This window comes from Thermothielavioides terrestris, chromosome 1, assembly GCF_000226115.1.
Source record: "Thermothielavioides terrestris NRRL 8126 chromosome 1, complete sequence".
NCBI classification, from domain to species: Eukaryota; Fungi; Ascomycota; class Sordariomycetes; order Sordariales; family Chaetomiaceae; genus Thermothielavioides; species Thermothielavioides terrestris.
The window spans coordinates 2630619-2644898 of NC_016457.1; the positions used below are offsets into that span (position 1 = coordinate 2630619).

The 14280-nt window shown below is 44.2% G+C and overlaps 3 protein-coding genes across 3 annotated transcripts; 2 read left to right on the forward strand and 1 right to left on the reverse strand.

Moving 5' to 3' along the window:
• Positions 1-555: 555 nt before the first annotated feature.
• On the forward strand, positions 556-1231 carry THITE_112631 (uncharacterized protein; the record flags this gene model as incomplete). Its single annotated transcript, XM_003649174.1, has 2 exons — positions 556-1137; positions 1193-1231. 2 exons carry the CDS (start codon positions 556-558, stop codon positions 1229-1231), a joined length of 621 nt encoding a protein of 206 aa, XP_003649222.1.
• Positions 1232-3003: 1772 nt separating this feature from the next.
• THITE_2107661 (uncharacterized protein) lies at positions 3004-4477 on the reverse strand. Its single transcript, XM_003649175.1, has 2 exons — positions 3659-4477; positions 3004-3605 (listed from the first exon to the last, which is right to left on the reverse strand). The coding sequence occupies exons 1-2, from the start codon at positions 3908-3910 to the stop codon at positions 3540-3542; spliced, it is 318 nt and encodes a 105-aa protein (XP_003649223.1). The 5' UTR covers positions 3911-4477; the 3' UTR covers positions 3004-3539.
• A 136-nt stretch (positions 4478-4613) lies between these two features.
• On the forward strand, positions 4614-5701 carry THITE_2107663 (uncharacterized protein). Its single transcript, XM_003649176.1, has one exon. The coding sequence runs from the start codon at positions 5022-5024 to the stop codon at positions 5208-5210; it is 189 nt and encodes a 62-aa protein (XP_003649224.1). The 5' UTR covers positions 4614-5021; the 3' UTR covers positions 5211-5701.
• The last annotated feature ends 8579 nt before the right edge of the window (positions 5702-14280 follow it).

Consider the following 14280-nt stretch of genomic DNA (forward strand, 5'->3'; position numbering starts at 1 on the left):
CAGGAAGCGCCCGTCCTGCGCCATTTCGATCCCAGCCTTCCGACCCGCGTTGAGGCAGATGCTTCGAAGTTCGCCATCGGCGCGGTCCTCTCCCAACTGTTCGAGGGCCAGTGGCACCCTGTTGCGTTCCGCTCCCGCAAACTCAGCCCCGAAGAAACGCGCTACGGCACCGGTGATGGGGAGCTGCTTGCGCTCGTCGACGCCTTTCGTGCCTGGCGGCATTACCTCCTGTACTCGCAGACCACCGTCATCGCCCTCACTGACCACCTAAACCTCGAGTACATGAAGACGAAGAAGCGGCCCTCTGCGCGGCAGCTGCGCTGGAGCGATGAGCTCGCAGAATTTGACTTCGTCATTAAGTATCGCCCCGGCCCGCAGAACCCTGCTGACGGACTCTCTCGAAGACCAGACCTGGCAGAAGGCCCCAGCGACGAGGGCGCCGAGAACCCGCTGCTACGGCTCCTGGAGGAGCGTATTGCTGCGGGAAAGGACCATGTGCCAGGGCACCGCTCTACGGTTGGGGTTGTCACTCTGGCTGTGCGGCCGAGACCCAGTATGGGCCTCAGAGAGTTGGAGGATGCGTATGAGCTGCGTGAGCGGGAGTTTGATGAGAGTGTTGCGCCTGATGTGCGCCTCGAGGAGGGCCATCGGGAGGTCTCGCAGCGCGTGGGTAGCGGCAAGCGTCACCGTGAGCCCACGGCTGGGGACGAGGGAGAGGCGGCGGCGCAGAGGCCTCGCCTGGATGACGCTTTTCCACTGGTCAACCACGGCTTGGACGGAAGTGCCACCCGCGGCCCAGATGGACCTGGTAAACCGCCGCTGGAGCGTGGCTCCCCGGAGGCCCAGGAAACACACGCAAGGGAACCTGGCCACCCGGGGCCTGGGCGGCGACCCCCCTCGGACCAGACGGCCCGCAGCAGTCTGGCTGGCGGCGTGCGTGCGCCTGATCACCGCCCGTACGTCGCTGCCGCTGCTAGGAAGCCGGTGGAGGACGAAGGCTGGCCTTTTGAGCAGCAACTAATCCAGGCACAGGAAGTCGATCCCTGGGTGACTGAGGGCGCTTGGAAGACGGCTCGCATGCGCAGGCAGTGGAAGCTCGGAGACGATGGCATCCTGCGTTACAGCGGCAGGATCTATGTGCCTGCGGCCCTGCGGCACACGCTTTTGGCGCGCTACCACAACGCTGCAACAGGTGGCCATGGCGGCATCAGGAAGACTCGCGAGCGCCTGATGCGCTACTACTACTGGCCGGACATGCGCAGGGAGATCGATCAACATGTGGTGGAATGCGTCACATGCGGCCGCACGAAAGCGAGAACCCACCGCCCTTACGGCGAGCTCGCAGCGCTGCCGGTTCCTGAGCGCCCGTGGCAGGATATCACGGTCGACTTCGTCACTGGCCTGCCCACCTCCATCGACCCCCGCACGCACAAACCCTGCGACGCCGTCCTCGTCATCGTCGACAAGTTTACCAAGTACGCCCTCTACATCGCAACGCACAAGCAGCTCCAGGCTGGCGCCTTTGCCCACCTCTTCTTCGATTACGTCTACCGACCCTTCGGCCTGCCGCAGACCATTGTTTCCGACCGCGGGAGCTTGTTTACAAGCGGGTTTTGGCGCGCACTCTGCGACCTCTTGGATGTCACGCAAAAGCTGAGCACTGCGTACCATCCTCAGACTGACGGCCAGACAGAGAGGCAGAATCAGGCGTTGGAGCATTACCTGCGCACTTACTGCGCGTGGGAGCAGCATGACTGGGCGCAGAAGTTGGCTCTGGCCGAACACACTTACAACACCTCAGTGCATTCGGCTACGAAGGCGACCCCGGCATACCTCCTTTACGGCTACCACCCGCGCGATCCGGCAGACCCGCTTGCGAACAGCTCGAGCAACGTTCCCGCTGCGGAGGAGCGTGCTAGGAAGCTCGCCAAGGATCGGGAAAGAATCCGCGAGGCCCTGGTGCAAGCCAACGAAGGTTATGCGAAGTGGTACAACCGCAAGCGCACGCCCATGACCTTCAGAGTTGGCCAGTGGGTTTGGGTTGATTCAAGGCACATTCGCCAGCGGCGCCCGAGCAGCAAACTCGCAGATAAGTATCTCGGGCCGTTCAAAATCATCGCTGATGTGGGCAGCAAGAAGATGGCGTATCGCTTGGATCTCCCGCCTGCGTTCAAGTTCCACCCTGTTTTCTCTGTTGCGATGCTCGAGCCGTTCAACGGCAACCTGCAGGAAGCGCTCGCGTACCGCGATCGCGTGCAGGTCGTTGCGCAGGAGCAGCATTGGGAGGTCGAAGCCATTCTTGATCATGCAGGGCCACCTCTCGACAGGTATTTCCTCATCAAGTGGAAGAACTACCCGCCAGAGGAGAACACCTGGGAGCCGCGCAGGCATATTGATGACGGGCCTTTACTGCGCGCTTACGAAGCACGCATTCAAGATGAGCACAGGCGCAGGCGATGAGCGGCGGGAACGCAACGAGGGCGCCAAGCGGCGCTTCAATTGAGGAAAAAAGAAAAGAAAAGGAAAAAAGAAAAAAACAACGCAAGAACCACCCACCCACCCAACAGCCACCCCCTACATCGCCAAGTCCTTCTCCAAGCCCTGGATCGACTCCGTCACGAACTCGGCCACCTGCGCGTCATCAGCGCCCTCCTCGCTACCCCCCTCCCCCTCCTCACCCTCCTCCGGCGGCGGACCCCAGCTCTTCACCACCACCAAAATTTCATTCTTTGATTGTTAGCCACACACACGCTTCGTGGACGCAACGGACTCGCAGACTTACCACCACCCCCTCCACACGCTTCTGCTGCTCCTCCAGCTTGGCCAGCCTCTCCACCACCTCCTCCAGCGTAGTGCTAGGAGGAGGGGGAGGAGGTGGGAGCGGCGCGGGCGCGCCGACGAAGCGCCGGAGGCGCCTCTTCAGCACGCCCTCCGCCTTCCGCACCTCCCCCCACTGCTCCGAGAAGTTCTCGGAGCGGGCGGTGGGGGCGACCGGGGCACCGCTGATGGCCTCGCGGGCCACCGCAAGCGCGTCGACGACGCCCTGGACAAGCGCAGCCGGCTAGAACGCGCTCAGTACACGCATCGCGCACGCAGGGGAGACACTTGAAAACTTACCTTTTCATCGGCGGCGGGGTGGTCCCTCTTGTCGAGGGCTTCGATAAAGCCGCAAACTGCGGCGAGGGCAGTAGGATGAATCTTCATTTTTTCAGAGGGATCAGCAACAGCGCAACGCACACGCAACGAAAACGCAGGTTTCGGCTTCAAGGCGCTGAGGTCAGCGCCTTTGAAGGAGGAGGGCAACTCACAGCCGGGCAAGTATGGTTATTTTGCGCACACTCGACGCAGCGCGAACCGGAACCTACGAGCATGTCAGACGCAACGAACACGCAACCTACACGCAGACACGCACCGGCTTGATGGTGGCAGACGGGGGCGCCACCACTGTCGAAAAACTTGGCCACACAACGGCGGCAGCTACCATTGTCAGCACACGCACAGCCCGCGCCTCCGACACGCTTCGGTTGCGCTCTCTGCACTTACGGAATGATGCGGGCAGCGCCCGCAGGGACTCTCTTCTTGGGCGTCGAGTCAAGGTCACTGGACTGCCGCACTGTCAGCGATCGCGTTGCTCCCCATCTGCGCCCTCTCTACGTACCGCCCTTCTCTTGCGGCCGAAGCCGCCCTTGCGCGGAGTCGGAGGCTCGGATTCCTCCATCTCTTCGTCCTCGTCCTCCTCCTTCTTCTCCTCCTTCTCGTCGTCGTTGGCGGGCGCAGCCGCCGCGCCAGACGCACGCTCCGCGGGAGCCGCGGGCGCGTCGTCGGCGGGCGACTCCGCCTCGCCAGCAGGGCGCTCTTCAGGCGCCGCGTTGATGGGCCGGAAGCCCAGGCTCGAGAACAACTTTGACATGATTGCTTCTACCCAGCGTGTCAGCAGCGTCCGCCCTGCTCCATCCATCGACATCTCAGCGTTGAAGGTCACTCACGAGGCGCGGCCGGAAATGAATGAGTTATTTGAATCTGCCACATTGTCAGCGCACCATTGCATTCTTCCCGCCGGCCGCGCAGCGAGTTCGCCAGCCACGCGGCCCTCGCACGCTGGAATCGCCAGAGCCATCCTGTCGATCGAGAGCCATCCTGCCAATCGACCGAACCATCGCGGGGCGACCTACCGAGGAGAGGCGAGGGCGGAAGCGCCAAAAAAAAAACGAATCATCTGCAGAGCGAAGAAGTCAGCCATGCGCGCGCGATCAGAGGGAGCGTTAGGAGGAAGCAGAGGGCACGCGCGCGATCGCAATCGCGGGCCAGTATCGCATTGTCGTCGTGGTGGGCTGGGCACTTAGGTGGGCTGGGCACTTACGAAGATGGCGCGAAGGAAGAAAAGGAGGAAAGGAAGGCTGGGAGCCGCGAGCCCAGAAGATATACTCGGTAAGGTGGTCCAAGCTTGGAGGGCTCAAAATCCTGTGTTTCTTGCATCGCAATGTTCTGGCAGAAGTTTCAATTCCCCTTTTCCATGTGCGCAGCGAAGGCGCTTGGGACGCGCATAGTGTGCGCTCCTTACCCCTTTTTCTTTCCTGCCGTCACCCCAAACATGCACACCTTCTATTCAGTTCTATTCAGCTCTATTGTTGCCTTCCTGTTTCGGGCCTGAATAGGCCCTGAATAGGCGGCCCCAGATCTGAACAGGCCACTTCCATCTGGGCCGCCCTGGATCGCGCATGCGGAGGAGCAGTTGGATCGATGGAGGCCGCGCATGCAGGAAGATCGCAAGCCGCGCATGCGCCACCCGAACTACCGCTACGCGATCTGCCGCCGGCAGGCTAGGCCGCGGGCCGAAGCGCGACTGACAGGAACCACGCGTGCGGCAAGATCGTAAGCCGCGCATGCGCCACCCGAACTACCGTTACGCAGTCCGCCGCCGGGCATGCAAGGCTACGACCCCGAGGCGCGACCACTGCGCCCCTCAGGCTACGGCACGGCAGTCCCTGGGGTCAGGGACCTTGAAGGAGGAGGGCCCTGTCATGCCCCGGAGCCACCCTAACCCGCGGGACCCGCCTCGGCACCCGGCACAGCCCTCGGAACGCGCCTCGGCACCTGGCACAACCCTCGGCCCGACCACCTCGCCCTGCATCCGGCACCCGGCGCAGCCTGGCCAACCACAGGGCACCACGCAGGTCATCTGCGTGCGCCACCAGGGCGCACGTCAGTAGCCCAGATCACGCGAGCCACCCGGAGGAGCGATCGGAGGGGCACAGAGCTGAGCGAAGTGCGGGGCATCAGGCTGAGCAAGTGCGGGGAACTGAGACATTGGGTCGGCAGCAGAGCGGATTGGGCGCACTCAGGGAGCTATGCAGGCGCCACAGGATGGCCCAGGAAAGGATCTGCGAGCTCAGGAATGGAGGCTGGCCGATGCGGAGGAAGATCGAGGGCCAGGATGGGAGAAATAAGGAGGATGGAACCCACAGGCAGTGGGAGAGGCCAGCGTTCAATGCAACCACCCGCAACCCCCCTACCTGTAGCTACCCTGTAGCGCGTGCTCTGCTTGTGCCTTGCTCGTACTCCGTCACTTCAACGTATACCCCCTTCCTTCTGGGAGCCCCCGCTCCTGACAGTAGGATATAGCAGAAAGATAAAAGACAATAAGAATATAGTCAGAGCTTAATAGCTCGAATGCCTATCGTCTAGATAGAGGTAGAACAACAAAAGGAGAGGCTTAGTAGCCCTCCTAGAAGAAAAAGAACTATCAACGTAGTGCTAACGAACGTATATTTACAATTGCTTAATATCTTACTTAATAACAAAGAAGATGGGCTTAGCCTACTTAAATATATATAATTAGAGGGCTAGATCCCTTAGCAACGAATATAATGTACTAAAACGAATAGAAAAACTAGGTCCCTATATTTAGGTAGTCCATTACCCTAATTTATATTTCCTTTTCGAGCTTGCTATATACTCCTATAGGCAAGCTTGTACTTTAAAAGCTCTCTAGTATACGCTTCTTATCGTTGTTGCTCCTTAAGCTATTCTCTATATATAGCTCTCTTAGCTTATAAAGGTCTAGCTAGCTATAGTAGTTGATTATACCGTCTTTCGTACTCCTCTACTTCTTTAATATATACGTCCTATCCTTACTACTATATTAGATACTTATACTTATAGGCAAAGGCGCGATTATATAGGTTGTATAGTAGTAGGCGAAGTAGCTACTTAGGCTTAGTAGGTTCTTTATAAAGGCGTTTATTATAGTACTATACTAAGGGCGATATATAGCTAGATAATATAAGTGAACTCTAAGCTTATAAATGCTTTTATACTAGCGAGTAAAGCATCTTAAAGTAGTTTAGCCTCCTTATAAGTATATAAATAAACGTCTCTTCTTCCTAAAGATAGGGATCAAGTATTATTATCCTAAGTGCCGTCTATACTAGGGCCCCAAGCTTTTTAACCTATATACTTCTAAGGAAGTACTCCTAGTTGAACTTGTCTATAGGGGCGTCGACAAGCCTTTGAACTGTAGTCGCCTATATTGTAGTGATCTCTATAATCTTAGCTTTAACGTTCGCCTAAGTCGATATATTATTAAGATCCTTCGCTAGTATAGCCAATAGTCCTAAAGTAGTATTTTAGTCCTTTAGTCAAAGTGGTAGAACGGCCTTAGGTATTAAAAATATAGTTTACAACTATTGTTTAAAGTCGCTTATAGAGTCTTATAAAGATAGCCTACTATTTAGCTATCTATTTAGTAGAAGCTTTATAATCCTATAGTAGTATACTTAGTACGCTATCTTTTACTTTAATTAGAGTATAAGGATTAGCTATATAGTAGCGATTAGTCCCTTCTTACTTTAGTTAAAGATCTAGGCTTGTTTAAATACTACTAAGTATATAGCTAAGATCCTAAGCTCTACGTCGCTAAAGTAGTTGTAGATATATATAGGCAGGTCGTCGAGCTTAAGAATATCTAGCTTATTAGGTATAAACACGTTATTACCTTAGAGGACTTCGATTATCTTACTTTCGTTGTACTCTAAGAGCGTAGGCTATATAGGTTCTTAGGTTAGAGATAATAGGTCTAGAGGGAGCTTATACGTCTTACCTTCGTTCTATTATAACAAAGGGATTCCCTTAGTATAGAGTAGGCAATCTTTGAAGGTACTAAAAGCATTCCTATAAGCTCTTAACTATAAGTATAATATATACCGCTATACAACTTTCTTACTATCTCTCTAATATAGTTAGAGCTAAGGTATCTTAAATTGTATTAGTCCGTCTAGAAGGTAGAGCTAAAGCTTTTGAAGAAAAGCCTATATAAACTCTAGAGCGAACTATCTATACTCCTATCCTATACTTTATTAAAGATAGTAGATAATTACCTCCTTATATAGCTACAATTAAAGGAACTTATAGATAGACTAAAAGGCAATCTAGACCTCTAATAAGATATTAGTATACGTCTCTATACTCTTAAGTATAGAGTCGAAGTAGTAAAGCTAGCCTATAACTTAGTTGAAGATTATAATAGCCTAGTATCTTCTATTAATAAAGTAAAGAAAGACCTAGAAACGACAATGGTTAGCAATGACCTTTTGGTTAAACTAGTAGAACTCCTTTAGTCTAAGACTAGTATCTAAGATAGGTTGTAGATAGAACTAGAGATAGTCTTTATAAGGACGAAAGAAAAACTATATAACGTTTAGGATTATCTAGCTCTTTAGCTATTTTTTAGTAAGTAGTATACCTTCTATATTAAGAAGTGAAATACCTATATCTATAAAACTAATTTCGAAAAACCGATCTATTATATACCTTCCCCCTAGCTAGCTTAGGAATAGGTAGCTTATAATCTTAGAGTTTATACTAAGCTAAAGGCTCTAAATTTAGTTAGGTTACTAGTTGATTATATTTTATAGGTACTTCTTTAGGGTCTATAGAAATAGAAAAAGCTTAGGACTAGTCTCTCTAAGGTAATTTAGTATCTTTAAGTCTAGTTCTTGCCCTATAAAGGAGGTGTAATACCTTATTTAATTACTATCTTTAGCAAACCTCTATAAACCTAGTAGTATATAAAACTTAAGCTCTCTAAGCAGCTACTTCTATCCTAGGGCGGTAGTTATATTAGCCTAAGATTATATAGGCCCTACGAAATTAGGAATCCTACAATAACCTATAGTAATGTTTACAATAGTATATAAAAATTTAGTTCAATAGAAAAGTCGTTCTCTAGGTAGAAAGATCTAGACCAATTGAAGTAATTATAAGAAAATCTAAGGCGTAGTAGGCAAGGCGAAAGAAATAGTTGATTATAAGAGAGTTAGTAGGAGGATCAAGAAAAGGGGTAGGTAAGCCTTTAAAGGTAGGAGAGCTACTTAGCTCTTTCCTAATCTAGGTAAAAGAAAATAGATAAGGCCTATAGTGTCTACTAATTAGCTAGAGATAGGCTAGAAAAGAGCGTTCGCCTTTTAAATTCTTAAGGCCTTCCTCTTCTCTTTATTATCTTAGAACTATTTCCTTCTTCTAACCTTCTCGCTATTTTATTTTAGTGCCTTCGTCTCTCTAGGCAGATTAGGTTCTTAGTAGTTAGGTCTTCTACTTCCCTTTCGAATTTGTATATAGCTCCTATATACGAATTTACAACTTAAAAACTAAGATGTTGAACAACTAGTGTACTTACAATGTCTTATAGAAAATCACTAATAAAGTAGACAACTAGAGGCCTTTATTATATAGGATTATAAACTACTAGATCGATCTTTCGCTAGTGCTAAAAACGAATATTTTTATAGCCTAGAAGTATATCTAAGTAGTTTAAAGTAAGATAAGGGATTTACTAATATTAAAAGATAAATGCTATACTAATAAGTATATTATAATCTTAGTTAAATATAAAGCTATCTATAGTATAATTAAAATCTTCTAACTAAACGTTAAACTACTATATATCTAGTAGGTTCTACTAAGCAACTAGTAAGATCAATATAGGATATAACGATTAGTTTATATCGACAATAGGCTAGTTGATATAATTGAATAGTACTATAATACTTTAGTCCTTTGTTCAGTGTATATAGAGCACTATAATAGTAGACCGCTTAGGCGTTAGATATACTATCTTACTATACGTCTAAACTAAGCTTCGGCTCTCTTAATCTAAGTATAGAGTTGTAAATAAGTACTACACTTCCCTTTTATATTCGCCCTTTAGGTAGAGGAAGACTAATACTCCTATAGCAACAAAGTTCTTTATTAAAGCTATAAACTGTTGTACTAATGTTTAACAACTCCTTTTAGCGAAGACGGAGATGTCTATATAACCTAGCCCTTTAATAGCTATACTTCTCTTACTCCTCTCTTTGCTAATAAGCGTATTAACTGTATCTAGTTAGAGAAGGAATATACCTAGACTTACGTCTATAGGAATAATTAGAAGCACCTAGCTTAGGACTTGATCTTATAGGGCTATCTCCTATATAATCTAAGGAATGATCCTAGGTTGAAGCTATACTTAGAAGAAGTAGGCCAAGAGTGGTTTATCTCGCCTAATCGTAGATTTTTTTTAGCTTTGACTTTAGCTCTAAGAAACTTAGTCCTATATAATAGAAACTATTTGTCTAGAGAGCAGATATAAAAAGAAAAAGGTATAAATGACTATAAAGCCCTTAAAAGTAGGGTCACCCCTTAGGAGAAAAACTTAGGTATTAGCGAAAAAGAATAAGGTTCTAAAGGCTAAAAACGAACGAAAGATAGTAGACGGACAAAGACTAAGTGAGATATAGCTAATAGAGATATTACTAGTAAGTAGGAGGCTAATATAACAATAGATATTAGGAAGGAAATATAGTTAAACGCTAATGAAACTATTAGAGGTAGTAGCTTCTATACCCTCCCTCCTTTCTAGAATATATATCCCTATACGTCTAGAGGGCTAGTATTAAAAACTAGGTAGCTTTCTATAAGGGATTTTAATGATAAGCTCCTAATAAGGTCGTTCCTTCTTTGCCCCCTTTATAGTTAAGCGAGTTCTATTAGCTTAAGGCGCTATACTATAATTAGAGGTTTCTTCTTCGAGGACCTCCTCCTTAATTATAATCGTAGCGTCCTTTGTACTATCCTCTTTCGGTGTCCTATCGTTGTAATCGCTTATACTATAGACCTCGTTATAACTTAGAACTACAACGCTATTGTAGGGAAGCCTATTTAGGTGATTAGCATAGCTACCTAGGCTAGTGAAGATATAAGTATAGTCTTCCTCTACCTAGTTGAGGCTAGTGCTATCGACGACGCTATATTCCCCTTCGCTATTGTTAGCGAGTATCGAGTAATATATATTTATAGAATCTACGCCTTCGCTATAATTATTGTCACTGTTGGCAGCTCCTAAGTGACTAGCATTTATAGAATCTTGCTCTTTGTTGCTATAGCCTTTGTCGCTAACCTTATTGTAGTGCCTACCGTTATAGCGCTCCTCTCTACAATAGAACAGGGCTAGCCTATCTACTTCTAGCTAGACGTTATCTAGCTTAAAGAATTTCTTTATATAGTTTAGAGGATATAACGTCTAGATAGGTATATTGTCTAGAGTTTCTAGGAAGTAAGTATCCTAATCTTTGATTATCTAAATATAGAATAGGCTAAACTAGTAGTACTCTAGCTTTTGAACTAAGCTTATATCTAGCTAATGTATATTATTGTAAATAAGGACAAGATTACTAATAGATATAACTATATTTTTAAGGCGAAATTTACGTTTATAGGCCTTATTATAGTATTTAGCTATCTTTTTATAGGCTATAGCAACCTATTTAATAGTAATCTTATAATTGTACTCTATTTCCTAGAGAATATAGGTATAGAGGGTAATAAGCTTTGTATAGACCTTCGTAGGACCTTCTTCCTTTAACTAGGTATAGATAGAGTCCTAAATAAGAATTTGCTATATAGGAATATTAAACTTAACTAGATTAATAGGCTTATAATTATAGGTAAGAAAGAAAGGGGATATTTTATAAGAGCCTTTAATAGTTATACGATCTATATATAAGATATATAGAAGGAGCTCCCTCTATCTCTTTCCTATACTATTAGTTATCTTTATAAGCGAGGTAGTAATTAGGATATAGCTAGCCTTATTTACACTATTTATATACGAATTGTATAGTAAGATAATAACTTTCTTAATACCTAGCTTATAAAGGATCTCCTTAACTTCGCTTTTGAACTTAGAGCCTTCGTCGACAACTACAACTATAGGGTAACCCTAGTAATAAAGGATATATCGTAAGATAAAGGACTTAACGGACTTAGAGGACTTGTTTAGTAGGATCTTAGCTTCGACGTATCCTATAAGATTGTCGTAAGCTTCGATAAGGAAACACTTCTTCTCCCTATAGCTAGACGGTATATATTAGATATCGAGGTGCTATTTAGTAAAAGGAAAAGGTGGAGGCGCTATCTAACTTACTACTTCCTTAAACCTCTAGGTATTATATATTTAATATAGGGTATAAACCTAAATCTAATTCACTATATCTTCGTATATACTACACTAGTAGTAGTAGTTCGTTACTTATTAGTATATTAGCTCCCTCCTATAATAGCTAACCTCATTGTAATACTAGTTAAAGATTAAACGCTTCTCTTTAAAGGTGTCAACAATGTACCTATAACACTATATATAATTTATACTTTAGAGGAAAAGGTAACGATCTTTAACGAAGTACTTTAACGCTTCCCTTTTAAACTAACGTCGCTTCTAGTATAGACTATAGCTAGATAGAGCTTTTATCGTCGATAGGAAATAGGCGATATTCTAGGAACGTTAGGAGGAACTATCCTAAAGGTGGATAGGTTCTAGCTTCTCTTCTAGATATAAAGTCTCTTCGCTTATATAGTTGATAAAGATTTAAACGTTGACCTAGTCGTCGATATTCTCTTCTAATTCCTTCTTTATATAGTTAGAGGGCCTAGGCGGCTTATAGGACAATGTATTAGCTACAACGTTTTTAAGACTTAGAATATATTTAACTTTAAAGTCGAATAGGCAAATCTAGGCAATCTAGTATATTATAAGAGCATTTAGAATATCGCTTATAGCACTATTAAGCTAATAGACTAGAACTAGAGTATTAGTCTCTATAATGAAATATATACTAAAAAGGTAGTAGTGAAAATGCTTTAGGAGGAAGAGTAGCCCCCTTAGCTCCTTCTTTATAGTATTATACTGCTTCTCTACCTTTAACTAGATACTACTTTTAAACTTATATAGGTGTCTTTTACTATTAGGACCAACCTACTTAAGTATATCTCCCTAGCTAAGGATACTAACGTTGTAAACTAAGAAGATTATACTATATTATAGATCGCTATAGACGAGCGTTGTAAAGACTAGAGTAGTAGTGATTTTCTCCTTTAGCTCGTCTATCGCCTTCTACTTAGTAGGTCTCTAAGTCTATTTAACATCCTTCTTTATTAGGGTATAAAGAGGAATTACAATAATTATAAAGCCCTTAATTTAGATCTAGTAGTATCTAACTATTTCGACGAAGGTATATACCTCTTTAACGTTAGAATAGGTCTTCTACTCCTTTATCTTAATTACCTTCGCTTCCTTAGGAAGGTGCCCATTAGGTATATAAAGATAACTAAGTAGGACCGCTTTTAGCTACGCTCACTTCGACTTTACTATAGTAATAGTTAGATTTGCTAGCTCTATATTTAGCAATACTATATCGATATTCTTAAGATACTTAATAACAAATTTATAATGTCCTCCTTTGTCTAGACGGCTATTATAATTAGATCAAGGACCTTTTACTATAATATTATCTAAGTAGACTCGATAAATATCTAGGATAAAGTTACTAAAGATCGTTGTTATAGTCCACTAGAACTAGGCAATAGAATTTATACCTCTTATCGGCAGTATATATATATAGAAGAGACCGATTAGTATCGAAAAGGTTGTTAAATTGTAGCTTTATATATCGAGATTGACCTAGTTATAACTAGAGAAGAGATCTAAGAGAGACATTAGCTTATAGCTATTAAAGTCTTTACTATATTCCTCTATAGTAGGTAGGACGAAAGCGTTATAGATTATTATAGCATTGGCCTTTTAAATATTATTAATAAGCTATAATCTACTATCCTTCTTAAGAATAAAGAACTAGTTATTATAGTAGCTTATATAGCTATATTTAATAATCTTATATATCTACCTCTCTCTAAGTAGATTAATAACCTTCTATATTAATAGCTTTAGAATTAGAATAGACTTACTTTGCTAAGCCTTATATAGAATAGTCTTAATATACTAGGGTAGGACAATATTTTCATAGATATATCTATATTTAGTAAAATCCTATATAAACGTAGCTTTCTAGTTTTATAAAATCTTAGTAAACATCTTCTTTTTTAGCTTATTAAGGAATCCGTCTATAGTAGTAAATATCGTTTAAAGGCGCTTTTTAATAAGCTTTGAGCCTAGCTTAAGATCTAAGAAATAGGGAACTATAAGATTGTCCTATTCCTTTTTAAACTATATCTTTGTCTTAGCCTTTATAAGCTACTTCTCTTACTATAATAGGTCTCTCTCTAGTATAGAGCTATCTAATAGGGCTAAATCGACTAGCTAAACCTTATTTACAATATTCTTCTAGAGTATAAACGTCTTTAAAGTATATCTAACTTTATATTCGAATTCTTGCCTTAGTCTCTAGTTGGAAAAGAGGTTTCTAATTAGGGTCCCCCTCTTCCCTTTTAAATAGGACAACAATTCGATCTTTGTCTATCTAGATAGAGAAGATAAAGAATAAGAATATACAATATAAAAAAGAGTGTTAAAGAGTAGTATATAGGACTTCTATAAAACAAAATAAAAAACCACTTTACTTATATTATCGTTAAAGAAACTAAGGGCAGTCTCACCTTCTTCTATCTCTACTTAGTCAAAGATTCTTTTAGGACTCTTTGTCAATCCTTGGAATTACTTTTAAATAGCTAGTTACATTAGAGATAGTAGGCGATTCTACTAAGTAATCTTCTTAGAGACGACGTATACCTAGACTATCTTTCCTTCTATAAATAGATTAGTAGTAATTAGGTTACTATTGTAATAATCGAAGGTTAAAGTAGTATCTTTGATAAACGGTATATTGAGAATTGCTTTATACCTATTAGCGATGTCCTTAGTTACAAAGAAGTGAAGGTTAATGCCGACTTTACCTAGATAAAGAGTGACCTAGGTCTCTCTAAGGAACGGTACTAAGCTATAAAGGCCTT